Here is a 19,752-nt window from a genome sequence, read left to right as displayed (position 1 = left end):
ATAGACTACTAACAAAAAACTGTCCAGAAGAGGGGAAGGATACTACATACTCTTTAAAAAAAAAACCCACCATTAAGATACTGCAATTGTAAACAGTTATTCACCAAACACAAGTATATTCACCAAAGAAATACTACACAGCTAAAATCACATATTTATTCACACACAGGGATAATGGATGATTTCAATGCCCAACTTTCCTCAATAGACATGTCATCCAGACAGAAACTAGAGAAACACTGGAGTTAAATAACATCATAAGTCAAACGAACCTGGCAGACATTACAGAACATGACAGCTAAACACTAAAGAATACACTTTCTTTTTAGCAACTCATGAGACTTGCTCCAAAATTGGCCACATACCAGGGCACAAAGCAAGTCCCCATAGATAGAAGAAAACTGAAAACCTCTCTGCCTCCTACCTGATCACCATGGATTAAAGCTGGATGTCAAGAGCAGCAGAAAATATATAAACTGATGGAAACTGAATAACTCACTACTGAGTGAAAAATACGGGAAATAAATTAAATCCTTTTAAAATGGAATGAAAATAATAGCACAACACACTCACACCTATTGGACACAAGGAAGGCAGTTCTAAGAAGCAACTACATTAAAAGACTGGAGAGATCTCATAATAGTAATATAGCGACACAAGTGTCATTCTGAAAGCTCTAGAGAATGACAAGAAGGAATAGCACCCCAACAGAGTAGATGGCAAGAAATAATGAAACTCCAGGATGAAGTCAATGAAACAGAAACAAACATATAAAACACACTTCAAAGAATGAATGAAATGAATTAGTTCTTTGAGACAACTTTTAGCCAAATAAATAACATGCACAAGGAGAAGATCCAAATTAACAGTAGTAAAGATGAAAATGGGACATTATAGTGGACAGTGAGAAAATTCAGTGAATCATAAGGGCATAATTCACATGTATTTCCAAATTGAAAACTTACAGGAAATGCATGAATTTCTTGATATGACAACCTATCAAAGTTAAGTCAAGATCAATTTAGACATACCTGTAACCTATAGAAAAATAGAAGTAAGTCCCCAATCAAACAAAGCAAAGCAAAACCAAACCAAGCAAAACAAAACAAACCAGGCTCAGATATTTTAGTAGACCTTCAAAGAAGAATGAACAACACTGCTCAGATTGCTCCACTAATAGTAACTAAAGGAACACTTCTTTATTCCTTTTTTTCACAACTACTCTGCCCTGATACCAAAACCACACAAAGACCCAACACAAATTATAGACCAATATCCCTTATCGACATAGATGCAAAAATTCTCAATAAAATGCTTGCTAACAGAATCCAACAACATATCAAAAAGTTTTTCTACCATGATTAAAAAGGTTTCATTCCAGAGATAGTTCAGTATATGTGAATCAATAAACATAATCCACCTATAAACAGACGGAAAGACAAGAAACACAACCATCTCATTATGTGTATAAAGGGTGTTGGACAATGTCCAGCAACACTTCATGATAAAAGTCCTCAGACTATCTCAACATAACAATAGGTCTGGCTGAGAAAGACCGGTGTAGGATCCATTGAAAATCAGAGATCTTCGGAGATTTGTAATGAAGAAAAAACTGCTGTTTCCGCCCGGTTTCGAACCGGGGACCTCTCGCGTGTGAGGCGAGCGTGATAACCACTACACTACGGAAACACCCTTTGGTGACAGTGCTGTAACTTTACAATCGAAGACAGACATTCCATTCTTGCTAAACGGTCATTTAGAAGTTACAGATTCACATGAACAGAGAGAACTGCAAAGAATGCAACCAAGCTAAAGATAAAAGGCCTAGTGGAGAGGCGACATGGCCCAGAGGTGACTTGAGAGGCACGCCAAGGGGAGAGCGCTCAAGGGAGGGAGAAGGGCGGGAGTAGGAAATCCCGCGTGCGTGGAGACGCAGCGTGCATCGCAGAGGAATCACGGGTATGCAAAACACACGGAGTGAAGGAGCCTGATCATCCGGAGACACGTGGAGGAGAGTGTTGTTGACGCTGGAGCTCTTTTGAGAGAACCCGGACAGGTGACGGAAAAAGTCCCAGCAATGTGTTAAGGAAAGAGTTTCACCTTTATTTTATTTATTCATTTATTCATTTATTCATTCATTCATTCATTTATTTATTTATTTATTTATTTATTTATTTATTTATTTATTGAGCAGAGCTTAGAAATGGAAAATTGAGAGTAGCAGAGAGGATCCCAGTCAGGCCGAGTTTATCCACGCGACGCTGTCGGTGGCAGTGCAGGGCTTTGGGCAGCTCCAGTGTGTTTGTTGCAAAACTGCCCTCCATCAACATGGTTGAGTGGGCAAACTATCGAGGAAAAGAAAGATTCCAGAGAGACCGGCAGAGAATTTATAGGACGGAGTGGTTTAAGGGGGGAAATCCTAAAGTGATTGTGTCTTCAAGGGTGGCGCACTGAAGTTTATACAGGAAAGCCTTAGTAATAGTAGTAATGGAGTTGAGTACATTTCCAATGCTGTGAAGGTAACATAATAATTGGAGGATGTGGGCATCGATCCCACTATCTCTCGCATGCTAAGCGAGCGCTCTACCATTTGAGCTAATCCCCTGACACCTTACTCATTTTTTGTATTTTGTGTATGTGTGTGTGTGTGTGTGTGTGTGTGTATGTGTGGCCATTGGATCAACTTGTCCTTACAAAGTTACCGGGTGTATCTAGGTTCCAGAAAAGCACGACAGTCAAAGCAAAAAACAAACAAACAAACAAACAAAGCCGTTCTTATATACTAACTGCTACAAAATGTATGGAGTGGACTGAGTTGAGAGTCTGAAAACAAAGGAGAAAGTGGAAAACAAAAACAAACAAACAAACAAAAAACCCTGCTTCTGCCGGGTTTTGAACAGAGGACTTCTGGCGCGTGTTAGGCGAGAGCGATAACCACTGTGTGACAGAAACCCCTATTAGTCCCATTGTTTCCTAGTTTCAAAACATACATTCGAAACTTGCTTAGTAAAGGGTTCGATGGTAGTATTATCATGGGCTAGTTAAATCAAAGTAACTAAGATAACTGACCTCTTCCATCCCCAGCCCCTGGTGACATGACTCTACTCTGCTGCTGCCAGCGGAACACTCAGATTCCACACTTTAAGTGGAGGCCTGTGGAATTTGTCCCTCAGTGGCCGGTTAACACCATGTCCTAATTTCATTCCGGTGGTTGTAAGTGACAGAGCCACTTTATGAAAGGCTGAGTAGCTTCCGTTCCATGTGTATCTGCTGTATTTTCAGCTGTCCGCTGACGGACAGTAGCTTGATTCCCTATCTTGTTTGTTGGGAATAACCCTGCGGTGAATGAGGAACCAGTTTTTCAGAAGACAAGGCTCATCACCATGGACAGAGCAATTGTGAGTCCATGACTCTATTGCTAAATTTCTCAGGGAATTTGCATGCTGGTGCCTTTAATGGCTGTGATAATTTACATCCATCAAAACTGAGCGAGCATCCTCTTTTTTCCACACTTCACCAACACCAGCTCTTTCCTCCTTCTGGTAGGATAGGGGTGACATATACCTCACAGGGCTCTGATACTCCTGAGCTGGGCCATCCCCAGATGTTTTCCTTCGTTTCAACTCTCAGGACTTCCACACAGTCGATTAAGGAACACAGAGTCTCTTGTTCCCTTCCAGACCATGTGTGGCCATCGGGCAACATAAGGCAAGGCCCCAAGAATGCCCTATTCTCTCCGGAAATAAGTCCTTTGGATTCTCCAGCATTTGTTGACCGAACCATCGCAGGAGGAAATGCAGCTTTGGGGAATCCCGTTTGTCGCCGGGACTCCGCGTCTTCTACGGAACATCCTTTCACGCCAATGTGGAGGACAGGGAACGACTTTGGGACCGCGCAGATAGCAACCTCCTCCTAGGTCGCAAGGGCTGTTACCAGCTGCTTGGTGGGAAGAACGGAGGACGCAGCTCTTAGAGCCCGCACCGCTTCCGCTTCGGTTTCAGAGCCGCAGTCACCGCGTCCATGGTTGAACCCTGCGCGCCTGTAAAGCACCAGAAGACCCCGCTCCGGGGGTGTGGGCGTGGGACGGGACTCTGAGGGCATGCTGGGTGTGCACCCGTACCGTGGTCTAGCAACCGCTGGATGTTCCAGTGTAGGCCGTGTAAGGAGTGACCGGAAGCATGTCGTGAGTGCTCCAGTGGCGCAATCGGTTAGCGCGCGGTACTTATACGACAGTGTGTGCGCGAGAGCGATGCCGAGGTTGTGAGTTCGAGCCTCACCTGGAGCATTATTTTCAAATTTGAGGCAAGCTTCCCCCCCCCCGCACCCCACCTTTGGTCTCATCCTCTGGTTTGGGGAACAATACAGTAGGATTTATGGTAGCAATTTAGGCTTCACTATTTATTTTCCAACGCAAATGAAAGTCACATGGTAGCGGTGGTGGAATGGGAAGATAGAATCTGTTTTCAAGCTTCCTGGAAATCTTGAACTAGTTTTAGTTTGCCTAGTAACAGGCTGCTTTCCTGCTTCTGTAAATGTAATGTTGTGATGCAGTAGAACCTTAGGACAGTGTGCTGTAGTTGGGCCTGCCTAGCATTTGAGATGTTGAAGCAGGAAGATTGCCACTTCTAGATCAGCCCCAGGTACCTAGCAAAATCCTGTTTGTTTGTTTGTTTGTTTAAATCACTGGAGTAAAGCAATTCCTGGTGTATATATCTTTAGTTTAGGCAGAATGATGGGAGAATGCAATGCCTGCACTTAATGTGCACTCCAACAGTTAGTAACAGGCCTTCTCTGCAGATCAGGGTAAAGGGGTGGAGTGCAGCTAACCACCCAGAACTGCTTTAGTGATTAGCATCCTGAAGTCTGTGGTGGAGTCATGGTGAACACTAATCTACTACCATCAGTCTGGGGTTCAAGAGCTCTGCCTTGTCCAGTCAGCTGTCTTTGTGGGTTTCATCAGCATGGTCTTGACCCCTTTGCTCATCACTCCTCCATCTCTGTCACTGGGTTCCTGCGGGTCAATTCAGTGTTTAGCTGTGAGTATCTGTCTCTGCTTCCATCAATCGCTGGATGAAGGTTCTAGGATGTCATATAAGGAAGTCATCAACCTTATCATTAGGTAGGGGCTATTAATGTAGTCTCTCTGCTATTACTTAGTTTTCCAGTTGGTGTTATCCTTGTAGATCTCTGGAAATCATTTTTTTTTGCATTTTTTTCTTCTTGTTTTGTTTCCACTGACACTTCAGACATGGAACTAATGATAAATGTAGTTTGCACACAAATCCCATGCCAATGAACATGTCTGTCTTTCCAGAAGACCTTTCTTTGTGTCCTTCATTTCTAAAACCCCTAACTGCTCTTTCCCCAGACAAATAGGAAGTAGATGGTACGTTAGTGATGGCTGTGAGCAGCATCCTGAGGATGAGCTTTAGATGTCTCCTCCTCTCTTCACTACTTGTACCAGCAAATGACCTCATGCTCTTAGAACATACTGATACTCCTCTACAGTCCCGTTATAATGCTACACACATCCACCACTCAAATGACTATTGAATTAAGAGAAAATTGTTTCTAAAAACAAAATGCTTGACTAATGGAATGGCTTCCCAGGGGAAATTATATGCCACCTTCCTCTCCTTAGCCCTTTGGCCATACATGACACAGAGATTAGAGAGGTAGAACAGTAGACAAGCCCAGGCAGCTGTCCCCCAGTACCATGTAGCCACTGGGTCCTCCCATGGCATCCTGAACAACTGTGTAGAGTAGGAAGGAGCCCAAGAGTGAAGAAAATCCATTTCCCCATCTGTCTTTCTTTAGAAATCGCCAGTACCGAATGCTCTTCCTCACATCCAATGTATTTGTGCAGATGTTTTCTGATGGAGTGGAGGAGGTTCATGCTCATGAAGGAAGTGAGAATCCCAAAGAAGAGCAGCAAGAGAAGCACCTGCGGTGCAGACTCAGCCTGAGCCTCTCCTCCTGGAGGCTCTGGAGCTCATGGTGATGACTTGAACCACTCATAGGACACTGCTAGGGCAGAGTAGCTCCGAGGCGCCCTGTTCATGTCAGCAACACCCTTTTGCCTGCATCACCCAGGAAGCTTCTCGAACCAGCAGCCTGTGTTGTCTGGAGCAATGCTTTTGAAGGAAGCATTAGAATGTTGATAAAATGCAGATGGATGAGGAGAAGGTAGATTTCTTTTCAATATCTACCACCAAACTGAGTGTATATTTCTCAACAACAAAGATGCTCCCTGTAGTACCAAATCCAGGCAGAACAACTACATAATTCCCTTGACAAAGTTAAAATCCATTTCTTAGGTCATAGACCTGGATCCTGAAAACATCATTTTAAAGAACACATCAGTAACAATAATGTATATCTGCAAAAATATTTCATCACAGAGCTCTTTTCTTCTGTGTAAAAGACAATCATACATGTGAGGTTGCAGTCCCCCTGTCCTTCCAAGAACTCTGTACCTTTATCAGTGGTAATGTTTATAGATCTTTCTGTGTAGTCCCAAATGCTGTTTAAGTGCTTATACTAATAGATATATGACATATATTTGTCTTAGTCCCTGTTAATATTGCTGTGAAGAGACACCACAAACAAGGCAGTTCTTTTAAAAGGAAGCATTTAACAGGGGGCTTGTTGACAGTTTTAGAGGGGTAGTCCATTATCATTATGGTGGGGGTGGGAAGGGAGCATGGTGGCTGAAGGGACCTGTCCAGGTCAAACATGGTGAGTGTGGCTCTGGAAGGCCTTGCCCTTCTTCCCCATTCCCTCTGTGCCAGGGTCCTTCGGCCATCAACCAGAAACCGCTGCCTCACATACTCATAAGAGAAGATGTAACTCAACCCTCATAGAGAGTACATGACTCTGGACCACCCTGCTACCTCTGCCAAATTCCAGAAACAGGCCTGCAGCTTAATTAGCAGTTAAAGATTAGCTCAACAGAAAACCCCCAGTTCCGCCAGGAGTTAGACGAGGATATAGGAGAGATGGAGACATATAAAGTAAGAAGCTATGGTCAGGTTACCTAGAAACACAGGAGGTTCTACCCCCAACCTTTTGCCCTGTGAATTAGGCAGCTCAGAGGTTTACCCCTCCCACTGACCTTTGCTCCACCAGGCTCTTTGCAGCTGCAGCACACCCCCATTCCTTCCCCTCCTCCCTTCCCCTATATAAATCCCTTTGGGGTGAAATAAAATTGTTGCCTCGATTGAATCCTGTCTTGGCGTCCATCCTTGTATCCCCTGTTCCCCTTCTTTCTCCTAGGTGTCCACCAAACCCACCTTGAGTATACTGTGGATCGGGACACTTCTGCCTTGCTAAAAACCACTAGACTACATTCCTAAAGCTAGCCACCAAGGTCTGTTCCCTTATTTGGTCACTTCTTTTTCCTAAGACTGACTACCAAGGACCAGCTATCAAAGTATTGAAGTCCAACAATCAAAACCCCTCTTTGGCTTGACTAACTAACATTAAACACCTCATCCTAACACAGGATTTCCTCCTGTACCTTTATAAACTGCTATTTTCCTATGTAGCACGTCTGTCTGTCTTCTCCATCCAGAGCCAGTCCTTTGACTCACTGCCCCCTTTCTCTAGTTCCCTTCCCCTTCTCCCTTGTCTTCTATCTCCTGTGTTTGTCCCCTATTCCCCGCCCTCTGTCCCTCTGGGGCAAATAAACCTCCTTTGTGCTGAGAACTTGGCCTGGTGGATCCTGAGCTTACACTCACTTTTCCTTTCAGGGGCACTCCATGGCACTGGGGCAGTGGCTAAGTTAAACACATACAGAGAGAGAGAGAAGAGAGAGACAGACAGAGAAAGACACACACACACACACACACACACACACAGAGAGAGAGGGAGACAGACAGACACAGAGAGAGGGAGACAGAGGGAGACAGACAGACACAGAGAGAGGGAGACAGAGGGAGACAGACATACACACACAAAGAGACAGAGATAGAGAGAGGGAGAGAGGAGAGAGAGAGAGAGAGAAAGGGAGACCGAGAGACAAAGAGAGAGACAGAGATAGACAGATATGCATGCACAGAGAAGAGAGAGAGACAGACAGAGAAAGATAGACACACATACACACACAGAGAGAGAGGGAGAGAGGAGAGAGAGAGACAGAGAGAGAGAAAGGGAGACTGAGAGACAAAGAGAGAGACAGAGATGGACAGACACACATGCACAGAGAGAGAGAAAGGCTGGGAAAGGTATGGGCTTTTGAAACCTCCAGGCCTACCCCAATGACAGTTTCTTCAACAAGGTCACAGCTCCTAATGCTTCTCAAATAGTGCCACTCTCTGGTGACTAAGCATTTACATATATGAGCCTATGGGGTCATTCTTACCCAGTCCAACATGCTACTACATAGTAAATATCTAAATTTTCTAACAACAGTTTTTTGAGCCCCATAGTTGTAACATCAAATTGTTTGAATCCTGGCTTAGCTCGCGCATGGCCAGTCAGGATGGCTGAATAGAACCTAATTTTTTTTCTAACTTGTTCCTTCCTTTGTTATTTCATTAGATCATTGTTGGGAGCTGCAGAGTACCGCGCCTAAAGATGGCACCAGTTTCCGCATTCCGCCAGGCCGACTGCGAGTGCTCTCAGTAAGTAAACAACTCCTTATTAGGAGTAAGGCCGTACCCTTCTAGATCTGCTTGGTGACAACCTATCCTAGTGTGCCACCTGGGTGTAGTTGATTGGCTATCGCTGAGTATATTAAGCCCCGACTTCCTGGGGTCGGGGCCACTCCCTGTAAGCAAGTTTCCCAAATAAACTGTGAGAAGAAGATTCCTCGTTGCCGCGTTATTCTTGCTGGTTGAGGGTGGTCGCGACAGATCATCTTCTCATCCTTCAATTCCAAATGCTAGGGACTAAACTAAGGCATATTTCCTGTGTCCCATGCATTGACACTTGAGGAATTTGTGCTTCAAGTTCTTTAACATCTCAAACTTTAGGGGTGTTTCAACTTCTATTGTGTCTCTAATTTTATAACTTTAAAATAATTTGTTCATTTTATGTGTCTATACGTGTATATGCTGGCACAAATGTGTGATGGTGTGTGTGTGTGTGTGTGTGTGTGTGTGTGTGTGTGTGTCAAAGTTGGAGGACAATTCTCAGGAACTGGTTCTGTCCTTCTTTCATATGGTTCCAGGGAAGGAACAGGTTGTCGGGCTAGGAAGCAAGCGCTTTTCTTTGCTGAGCCATGGCTTTGTCCTGCTAATTTGATTCAGTTTTCCCTGCTATCTTCTCCTTTAGTAAGCAAAGGGTTGCCTTTTTCCTTCCAAGCTGTGTTTCTTTGTTCCATAGCCTTTCTATTTCTTGGGGGTATACTTGAATCCCAAACTGATTGTGTGCTTTAAAATTAAGTGGCATTTTTTAGGCTTCAATATTATGTCTAGCTGCATAACTTTACTAGTGACAGTCTACACCGGCTTATGTCAACTTGATATAACTTAGAGTCATCAGAGGGGAGGAAGCCTCCATTGAGAAAATTCCTCCATAAGATATGGATGTAAGGCATTTCTTAATTAGTGGTATAAGGGGGAGGGCCCAGTCCATTGTGTGTGGTGCTATCCTGGATGGGTGGTCCTAGGTTCCTTAGGAAAGTAGGCAGAGCAAGTCACAAGGAGTAAGCCATTAAGTAGTGCTCCTTCATGGCCTCTGTCTGCATCAGCTCCTGCCCCCAGGTTCCTGCCCTCGATGTTTTTGATGATGGACTTTTGTCTGGAACTGTGAGTAAAATAAACCCTTTCCTTACCAAGCTGTTTTGGTCATGGTGTTTCATAATAGCAATAGAAACCCTAACTAAGACCCAGTCTAACAATTAAAGCTGAAGCACCCAAAGATGTCCAAAAGAGTCTGATGGAAACAAAATCAAACAATCTACTGGGTGTTGCCAGTAGAGTGCCCTTGAGGAGTTGTGTGTGGAGGACACTTAACTACAAGGTCTGAGTTTCAACTCCTGCCCTCTAAGGGAAGCCTGGTTTTGTTCTATATATGTGGATGCTTTCCAAGGTAGACTGGAGGAAGGAGAATAACCTGCTGCCGTGTGTTATCATGGGATTAGTGTTTTGAAGGAGTAGAGAGAATGTGTGCACCAGAGGAGTAATGCAGTTTAGTGGTGGATCTATTTCCTTCAGGAGTCTAGGGTTTCTATTGCTGTGATGAAACACCATATCCAAAGTAACTTGGGTAGGGAAGGGTTTATTTGATTTACACTTCCATATTGCTGTTCATCATTGAAGGAAGTCAGGACAGGAACTCAAAAGGAGCAAGAACCTGGAGGCAGGAGCTGATGCAGAGGCTGTAGAGGAGTGCTGCTTACTGGCTTGCTCATCACAGCTGCTGAGCTTGCTTTTGTAGAGAACCCAGGACCACCCGCCCAAGGATGACACCACCCACAAAAGGCTCAGCCCTCCCCCATTAATCACTAATGAAGAAAATGCCCTACAGCTGGATCTTATGGAGGCATTGTCTCAGTTGAGGTTTCTGCCTTTCAGATAACTCTAGCTTGTGTCAAGTTGACATAAAAGTAGCCGTACATGGCCATTGACCACCGTGAAGCAGTGACTGTATGTCCCACAGAATACCTTCAACTACAGTCACAGCAATGAATTAAGTGGATCAGTGGAGTGGCAGCTTGCCCTATGGTACCAGAGTGTCATGCGGTGGTGGTTGTGGTTGTTTTCATAGCTTCACCTAAGATTCCAGTCTCCATTTCTTCCTCCCATAGCTGCATATTGGCTTGGGAACTACATAGGTGGTAGAATCCTGATTGAGGGTTTTACCCTATCTGGGGTGAACACATTTTATTATTTCACTGTCTTCTTATGAAAAGTCACATGACAAGGAAAATTTGAAGATGAAGCTGGCTGGCAATCTCTGAATCCACAGCTTCATGTTTCTAGCTATGTGGAGGAACCAGCCACAAGCAGGGTTCACAAATGGGTGTAATTACAGCAGGTGGGAATAACTAGAGAGACCCACAGTCGGACAAGAAGAGGATGAGAGAACCTGGAACATCCAGCTCTAAATGGGATGTTTTCATTAAATCCCTCCCTTCAGAGCTCAGTGGATTCTCAAGATGAGGAGGCAGAATGAACGTAAGAGCCAGAGGGGATAGAGGACACCAAGAATACCAAGCCTTCTAAATTAACATGGTCAAAGCTCACAGAACTCACAGAGACTGAAGCAGCATGCACAGGGAGGCACTGGGCTGCACCAGGTCCTCTGTACTTATATCATGACTTCCAGTTTAGTGTTTTTATGGGATTTCTGAGTGTGCGAACAAGTGGGTCTCTGACTCTAGTGCCTTCTCTTGGGTTCGTTTTCTTCTGTTGGTTTGTCTCATATAACTTTGATGTGATGGTTTCTGTTTTGTCTTATTATAGTTTATTTTATTATGTTTGAAAAGGAATGAGCAAGGGCCTAGCCATGAGGATGAGGGTTAACAGCTAAATTGTCATTTGTACCTACTAGGAAAGGAAGGATTGGTTTTCTTCAATGGACTGACAGGTGGTATAAGAATCTATTCAGGGCTGGTTTCATGTTCAGGAATGGTTAACCAACAGATAAGGAATTTTTTTGTAGGGGAGGGTGGGGAGGTGTGTGTGTGTGTGTGTGTGTGCACACGCGCGCACACACCCGTGTTTTGGGGGTTTTGTTGTTATATTGGGTTTTTGGTTTGTTTTTGAAATAGAACGTAAGTTGTGTGGTTAGGTGAGGACCCAGCCCTACTCCATTTTGCTTCTGAGAACCATTTTAAGTCTGTAACTAAATTTCTGTTGACTGTTAAACTTGAGTGTCTGTTTCAGAGCTGGGCTGTGCCCTGCCCCATAACCATGAAATGCTCTGTAACACCATTTCAAGATTTCCTTAACTGCTTTGTAAACTCTTAACTGCCTGGTCTCTCTTCTGTAACCATGCTGGCTTGAAAAAACACATTATAATTTCGCCTTATGAAAGAGGTATGGAAAATGGAATTGGGGCTGGTCATATGAACCTTGCCTTAGGGGGAGGCAGCTGTGCTTTGGCTCAGATGTGTACACAATAACCGTTGCTTTCATGATTTGGGTCATGGTCTTTCTCCTTGTTTTCTGGGAGATTAACACAGGGAGGAGGAGAGACTCTGGAGGAACTTAGAGGAGCGGAAGGATATGGTCAAAGTTTGCATTTGACTTTTTTTTTCGGTTTGGTTTGATTTGGTTTTTCGAGACAGGGTTTTTTTGTGTAGCCCTGGAACTCACTCTGTAGACTAGGCTGGCCTTGAACTCATAGAGATCTGCCTGCTCTGCCTCCTGGAGAATTGTTTTAAATAATAAAAAGCTAAAGTTAAAACTACAACGAAGGGCTGGAGAGATGGCTCAGAGGTTAAGAGCACTGACCGCTCTTCCAGAGGTCCTGAGTTCAATTCCCAGCAATCACATGGTGGCTCACAACCATCTACAATTCAATCTGGTGCCCTCTTCTGGCAGAACACTGTATGTATAATAAATAAATAAATCTTTAAAAAAAAAAACTACAACGAAAACAAAGCCAAAAAAACCATATGCAGGTAGTTTCTAAGGTTGTAGGCTACACTCTGAAGGCTCTATTCACTTTTGTATTTAGGTCTCACTTATTAGTAAAATCATATGGTATTTGTCTACATGCAGCTGACTTATTTCATTTAGCATAATGTCCCACAGGACTATGCTAGTGATGAGCAATGTGTCCAGCATGAGGAAATGATGAAGTTTATACTATTTATACTACTCCATCTGTCAAATTTCATTTGCTTTACCTGAAAGGGCGTAATTAAATCCCATTTCCAGGTTGCCTTCACTATCCTCTACTTATTTAGGATTTTTATCATGTATCAAAGTTTTAATTTTATGTTCTGATCAAGTTTTTGTTGTTTCTGAACATACTCTGACTTTTAGAGAGAAACTGAATCGAACGACTTTGTATGCAACTTAAGTCCAGGGCATCCATGGTCATGCTGTGTCAACAATTACATAACTCTTGTCTATCCCTTTTTTAATTTTAAAATTATTTAAAAACCCCTGTGTAGGGCTGGACAGATGGCTCAGCGGTTAAGAGCACTGACTGTTCTTCTGGAGGTCCTGAGTTTGATTCCTGGCAACTACATGGTGGCTCACAACCACCTTGAATGAGATCTGGTGCCCTCTGCTGGCATGCAAGCAGGAGACTGTGTATATGATAAAGAAAATATTAAAGAAAATAAAGCCCCTGTGTATAGTCTTAATGTTGAACAGTCTCTTCATGATTCAGATGAAATAGATCTTTCTTTATTCCTTCACCATGTTTTCACATCACTTCTTTTTGAGTCAAATTGTACAGACTGACTTAGAAAGTGTTCATTAATCTGGTCACTTAATTAATTACTTAGAAAAAGATTTTCACAAAAGAGCTATGAGACTAAGACAAGCAGTAGATGTTAACTACAAACAAGTCACATTTGTTAGAAAGATGAGGAGCTGGAGGGATGGTTAAGAGACCTGTTCCTCTTCTCTTGTAGACGACCCTGGTTCTTCAACATCCACATCATAGGACTCATGACTGCCTGTAGCCCTAGCTTCCAGGGACCCAATGTCCTCTTCTTTCCTGTGTGAGCACCTGTAAAAATGAGGCACAAACTCATATAGACACACAAATAAAAATAAATCTTATTAACAAGCTATTTAATAAACCATAACACAGTGCAATACAGATCACTTAAAAGTTTTGTGTATACAGTGCAACCAAGCAAAAAAATAAGTGCATATTTATCATTGTAAAGTAAATCCATAATGAACCCAAATGTTTGCAGGGGTTCTGATCAGATATGACACGTAAGTTTTAAAAATATAGGCATAAACTCACCACTAACAATTCTACAATATCATGTTCAATGATTATATCAATACGTATTTTTTTCAGAATGGGTCCATCAGATTCCTAGAACCATGTCAATATCTTATTGTGTGAATCTAATTTAAGAAATCAAGCAGTGAATCCTTCATTTAAACGAATGTAGAGCCAGATCCTTTTGCAGCTCTTTGATGACAAACAGCTGGACAGTGTTGTGGAGAGCAAAGGGCAGCTGCAAACAAGCCTCAGTCTGCTTCAATCACACTACTTAGTCATCTTACAAAAAGGCAAATCCACATTTTTATATTAACATAGAAACTACAGACAACATAACATTAAATTTTACTATGTATTTGCTTTCTAGTTTATCCCTTATCCACAGTGTTTATTCCTGAAGAGAGTGTTCATGAATATAATACCAATGAAATGTTCCAAGGAATTTAATTTCTGTGACTGGGGCACAGAATGCAGAGCACATGTAATTCTTTCACAATTCTGTAAAGTTTTTTTCTATGGATGGATACTTACAGACACTTTGAAGTGTCCCAAAATAGCCCTGTGGTACTAACAGGAAGCACAGTGTCAGGTACAAGAAAAAGAATTTCCAGACTAACTTGGTTCAATCACTATGAATTTAGATAAAGTTTTACCAAATTTACATGCATGCTTCCAGCTATGGTAGTAGTGATAAAATGAGTTATACAAATCCTAATTAAAGCTACTTTCTCCTTGGTGGTTGTAGCTCAGTAGTTAAGAGTGCTGATTGGTCTTCCAGAGAAGCCAGGCTCATTTTCTAGCAGTCATATTTTGTTTCAGAGCATCTGTTTAACTCCAGTCAGTCACAGGGCATTTGATGATCTCTGAAACTGCAGGCTCCATGCATGCATGTGCTACACAGAAACAAATACATACAACATATTCATACACAATAAATGAATACAAATATAGATAAGTTAAAAAATAAAATCCCTACAAAAGGGTGGCAATACAGAGAATGAGGTTTCTATCACTGTCATTTGTTATGGTCTCCTTCTCTCTCTGCTCTCAAGGCTGTGAGTCACCAAGAAGATGGTTTGAGAATAAGCACATGCTTAAACTGCTTGTGAAATTTTTGTCTTACCCACAATGTTGCAGAACTGAGAGTTCTTTCACACTCATTGAACAAATAAATGAGAGAGACATTTTTCTCAATTTTTCCCACTGAGCATGCCAACACTCATCCAGAAGTCCATCCCTGTGAATCAACACAAGGGGGCTAAAAGTTGCATAACCAAGGGTCATAAATTCTTGAATATTTATCATCAAGGAATTGTATCCCAAAGAGAGACTTAAAAGTAGAGAGAAAGCACAGTCAGTCCAGTAAAAGAAAACAAAGGAGAGCATCAGCAGGAGGACACTCTGAGCAGCTCTCAGCTCAGGGGGAGTTCTGCAGAGAAGCTTGGAGTTCTGAAGATAGAGGACATGCTGGTGGTGCTTGTGGAGAAGAAGTACCATGTAGCCACTGGCCCCTCCCATGGCACCCTGAAACACAGCATCTCTCAGGACCATGAGAGGGAGAACAATCCACTCTGTTTTCTGACTTTCTAGCATAAAATAACAATACGTGTCTTCACTCTTAAGCTGTGATGTATTCATGGTTGTACTTGTGATGGAATAGATTAGGTTCATACTTATTAAAGAATTGAGCATCCAAAAGAATGAAAATAATGGAAGGATGTGCCATGTAGACTTTGGTCTGAGCCTCCTCCACCCAGATGCTCTGGGACTGATGATGATGGCCTGGACCACAGTGAGGAGACTGCTGGTGCAGATGGAGACTCCACGGGCCACCCTCTCCAGGTAAATAAGGGTCTTACAGCCCATGTCATCTAGGAAGTTTTGCAAACCCCAAGCTGCCATTGTCTTTGGCAATCCTTTTCCAAGAAGGATTATGATGTTTGCAAAGGCCAAGTGGATGAGAATAAGGTGTATGCGTTTCTTCTCAGGGCCTCCCAATAAACTGATCATATAGTTCACAGAAATAGAAATGTTCCCCAGAGTACCAACCATAGTCATGAAGAGAAAAAATGTTTCCTTAATAAATTTCAAAACCATTTCTTCCTTCCTAGGAAGAAAACTTATATCCAGGATGCAAATAATTTTTCAAAAAAAGTGTTAGTAATGACAGACATGGATCTGAAAAACACATTTTACACAATAGCATTTTCTGGTGAACAAGAGACAACAGTGGACACATGTAATGCTATAGATTAGGTCCTCCTTTTCCCCCACTGTGGACTCATGGATATTGTGTGTACTCTGACAGGGAAGTTTGGTAACTGCTATTCAAAATCTATAATTTTAAAGTAGATTTTTATTTTTGAGCTCTACACAAGAAAATTTGACTTGTTCAAATCTCTCTGTCTCTATCTCTCTGTGTGTGTCTGTGTGCATGGTCGAATTAAACTCCAAGTTCCCCTAATCAAAATTTCTTCCTCTGTTTCTCATTCTATTGCATCATATTTCCCCACCCAATTCCCAAAGCTCATGCTGAACCCACCTGACTTCCCCACATCACACTTGCAGACACTGGGAACCTTGCTGGGTCAGCGCCTGTAACATCTCTCAGTTGTAACTTTACCTTTTCCACTGCCTCCTTCTCCTTTGACATTCCCTTCTTAATTGCATCTTCACTAACATAACACTTTCTAGATTTGCCTTTGGCTTCGAAATTTTGTAACTTCTATTTCTACATCCTAGTATTTTACAAGTTTTTATGTTAACCATTCTGTGATTTCACTCCATAGAAATGTTTACTAGTTATTTTTTAAGGTAGTTCTCAATGTCAAGTCCAATTGTACAACCTTTCCAGATAGGGTCCTACAGTTAAAGCTGAGTCATTAAAATATATGCTGAAAAATTTGTGTAACTACAAGGTTGTAGGCAGGAAGGGAGCTTAGAGGAACCCTATGGTGCTTCCTAAGAGAGTGGTAGCAGAGGACTGTGACCCCAGTGGATGACTTCAGGGCACCTAAGGGAGCGTGGAGCAGCTCTGGACAAGGCACTGCTGATGTCTCAAGGACCTCATGTGTGTCTTTCATCAAAGTAGCCTTGTTGCCATATTTGTGTCCAAGTGGCCTCAGGGTGTTAGAAATGTCAGTTATTGCCTTTCAACTAATTCCTCTCACAAAGGTGTGATCTCCCATACCACTTCATTCTATAAATCACAATACCATCCTAAATATCTGGACATAATGAAATATACTCTAGATACTAATAACAAACTCATCAACATTCATTTACAATTTTGAATAGAAATTAAGTGTTTAAACAGAGATTAGAATCTGTCAAAAATCCATGCTATCAATTCACCCAGAGTCAGGATGGAAAATATTAACACTTTTCTGGTTGTTTAATGCTTGCTTTCCTGGGATTCCTTCTTGTCAAGTCTTCTTTTCTGAACTTTAAATCATATTTGAGATGAACTTCTGAGACTTCTAATAAGAAATTCCTTTAAAATGAAGTGGACTGTCAAAGGAGGGAGAGTAGACTCATCTTCCACATTATCTTGGGAAATACTATAGCAAATTGATTTGAAAGACAGGAAGGACTTGTGTTTAGATAGATGAATGATACCATGATGAGTTTAAACCCCAAGAACCTTTGGGAGGTTACATTCACCCATCCTGATTTTTCTACAGACAAGCAAGCAAGCAATCAAACCAAACCAAAAAGAGACTGCTGCCCTTTGCTGTTTAGCACTGGGATAAACTCAAGATGAGCTGTTTTGGAATGTAATAGTTCACAGCCTGAATCCTTCACAGCAGAACTCCCAAGAAGTTAATGATAACTGTTACACTTCATGGTTTATACTTCTCTATATCTACCAGGCATACAATGACTATAGTTGAGATATGCATGTATGTGATGTAATTGAGAAACTATTTTTACCTCAATCCAACCCTGGCTTTCTTACCATGTTTTCTGATGAGGGATTCCTGGGGGCTTCTTTAGTCATTTACCCTCCCTTAGAACACAGTAAAGAGCCAGTGCCCATAAAGTCAGTCTCACATAAAGTTGAGGGGTCAGAGCAATTTAAGGAACTGTTTGCTGTTGTTCTTGCATTAGACACTATTCAAGAGTCATTTAACTTATTCTCTGACAGCCTTTATGTTGTTAATTTGTTACCCAACCTAGTTGAGGCCCATATTAAGCTGGACTCCAATCCTATATCGCCTTTAATGATTCAAGCCCGCTCCCTACTCAAACAAAGGATTAACCCCATTTTTCTTCAACATCTCAGGAGTCATCAAAATTTACCAGGATTTCTTTCTGAAGGAAATAATTTGGCTGATAAATTGGCTTCCATGCCTCAATATAAAACTGTTATGGAAGTTACACACTTCCACCTACTGAACCATGTTAATTGGAGGGGTCTTAAACACAAGTATCCACATGTACCAGTCAAGGACCTTAAGAAGATTGAATTTGTAAGTCCTGCCAGCCTTTCCTTCAGATAACCTCCCTCCAAACTAGTGGAAGCAACCCTCGAGGGCTTTGTCCTAATAATCTATGGCAATATGGAATAATGATGTTACTCATTATTCTCCATTTGGAAAGTATATTTTTCTCTCTGTTGATACCTTTTCCCGTGCCTGCTGGGCACATGCGGGGGTGGGGGGGACCTAAACATGCTATTAGCCATATGCTTCAATGTTTTGCCACCCTTGGATTGCCTGATCAGATTAAGACAGATAATGGCCCATGCTTTGTAAGCAGGGCCTTTGTGGACTTCCTTAAGACTTGGAGTATCTCACACTCCACAGGAATCCCATACAATCCTCAGGGCCAAGCAGTTGTGGAAAGATATAATCAAGTTCTCAATTACAAAAACAAAAAGGGGAATCTATACCTCCACATGACCAATTGAAAAGGGCATTATTCACCCTAAATATTTTAAATTTTTCTAAAGAAGATAAATACCTGTCTCCTTTTCAAAAGCATTGGTCCTCATCGGTTACCTACAGTTCTATTTGGGTCAGATGGAGGGACCCATTGATGGGGGTCTGGAGAGGACCAGACCCCCTCCTCTCAGCAGGGAGAGGATTTGGATTTGTCTTCCCTCAAGATGAGAAAAAGACCCATTTGGGTACTAGCGAGAGACCTAAAATATTTGCCCCAACAAGGGGACAATGACCATCACTTCTCCAGGGAGTGCTCCACCCCTGAGAATTGTATCTCTGTCCCCCCCCAGGAACGAAGGAAGATGTGGGTGATGTTTCTCTTCCTGGTATCGATGATGCTCATCCTGCCCAGTGATGGAGGATTTGGAAACCCACACGACACCACAGTTATCCTGGCTCGCCTGATGGGGAAACCCTGTGACTGCCAGGGTGGAACATACTCGGTATCTCCCTTTAGTGGACGGGTCATACAACAGGTAGATTGTGATAACAAGATAGCAGTCAATATGACTGACACATTAGGATCCCTTTTTTCAAATTCCAATAAGTGGATATGCATAAAGAAGCCCAAGATTATCCCCAGGTGGATGGGAAGCCAGGACCCTGTCCTTGCTCTGCTTTCTATCCGACAGTGCATTTGGCCTGCTATGGCATTGCCCAAATGTACACCGGTAGTTCCACTAAAAAGACTTACTGGACTGGGGTCTGAAATAGAGTGCTCTCTGGAGGTGAGAGTGGTTGGATTGTAAGAGATGGAGGGCGTGCCTCTCCCTTGCTTTCCAGTGCCAGGTGAAACTGTCTGCTGTGAACTTGCTCCCCCTATTGGTTACTCAGATGGTGGGGGAGTTCAAAATCAGGTTAGGGAACAAGAAGTTCGTAAAAAGATAGAACAACTCGTTTTGGCTCAATGCTGCCTACCTTCTGGAATGGTCTTTGT

The 19,752-nt window shown here is 42.5% G+C and overlaps 1 protein-coding gene and 2 non-coding genes across 3 annotated transcripts; 1 reads left to right on the top strand and 2 right to left on the bottom strand.

Annotated features, from left to right (window-relative positions):
• Positions 1 to 1,616: 1,616 nt before the first annotated feature.
• Trnav-cac lies at positions 1,617 to 1,689 on the bottom strand. The gene has a single exon. It is a non-coding gene; the product is annotated as a tRNA-Val (tRNA).
• Positions 1,690 to 4,189: 2,500 nt separating this feature from the next.
• On the top strand, positions 4,190 to 4,285 carry Trnai-uau. The gene is made up of 2 exons: positions 4,190 to 4,227; positions 4,250 to 4,285. It is a non-coding gene; the product is annotated as a tRNA-Ile (tRNA).
• A 10,703-nt stretch (positions 4,286 to 14,988) lies between these two features.
• LOC101822985 (vomeronasal type-1 receptor 4-like) lies at positions 14,989 to 16,078 on the bottom strand. Its single transcript, XM_013125687.3, has one exon. The coding sequence runs from the start codon at positions 15,964 to 15,966 to the stop codon at positions 14,989 to 14,991; it is 978 nt and encodes a 325-aa protein (XP_012981141.3). The 5' UTR covers positions 15,967 to 16,078.
• Positions 16,079 to 19,752: the final 3,674 nt, after the last annotated feature.

Source organism: Mesocricetus auratus, unplaced genomic scaffold, assembly GCF_017639785.1.
Source record: "Mesocricetus auratus isolate SY011 unplaced genomic scaffold, BCM_Maur_2.0 Super-Scaffold_100013, whole genome shotgun sequence".
NCBI lineage: Eukaryota > Metazoa > Chordata > Mammalia > Rodentia > Cricetidae > Mesocricetus > Mesocricetus auratus.
The sequence above is the reverse complement of the archived record's forward strand: the minus strand, read 5'-3'. Positions and strand labels throughout refer to the sequence as shown.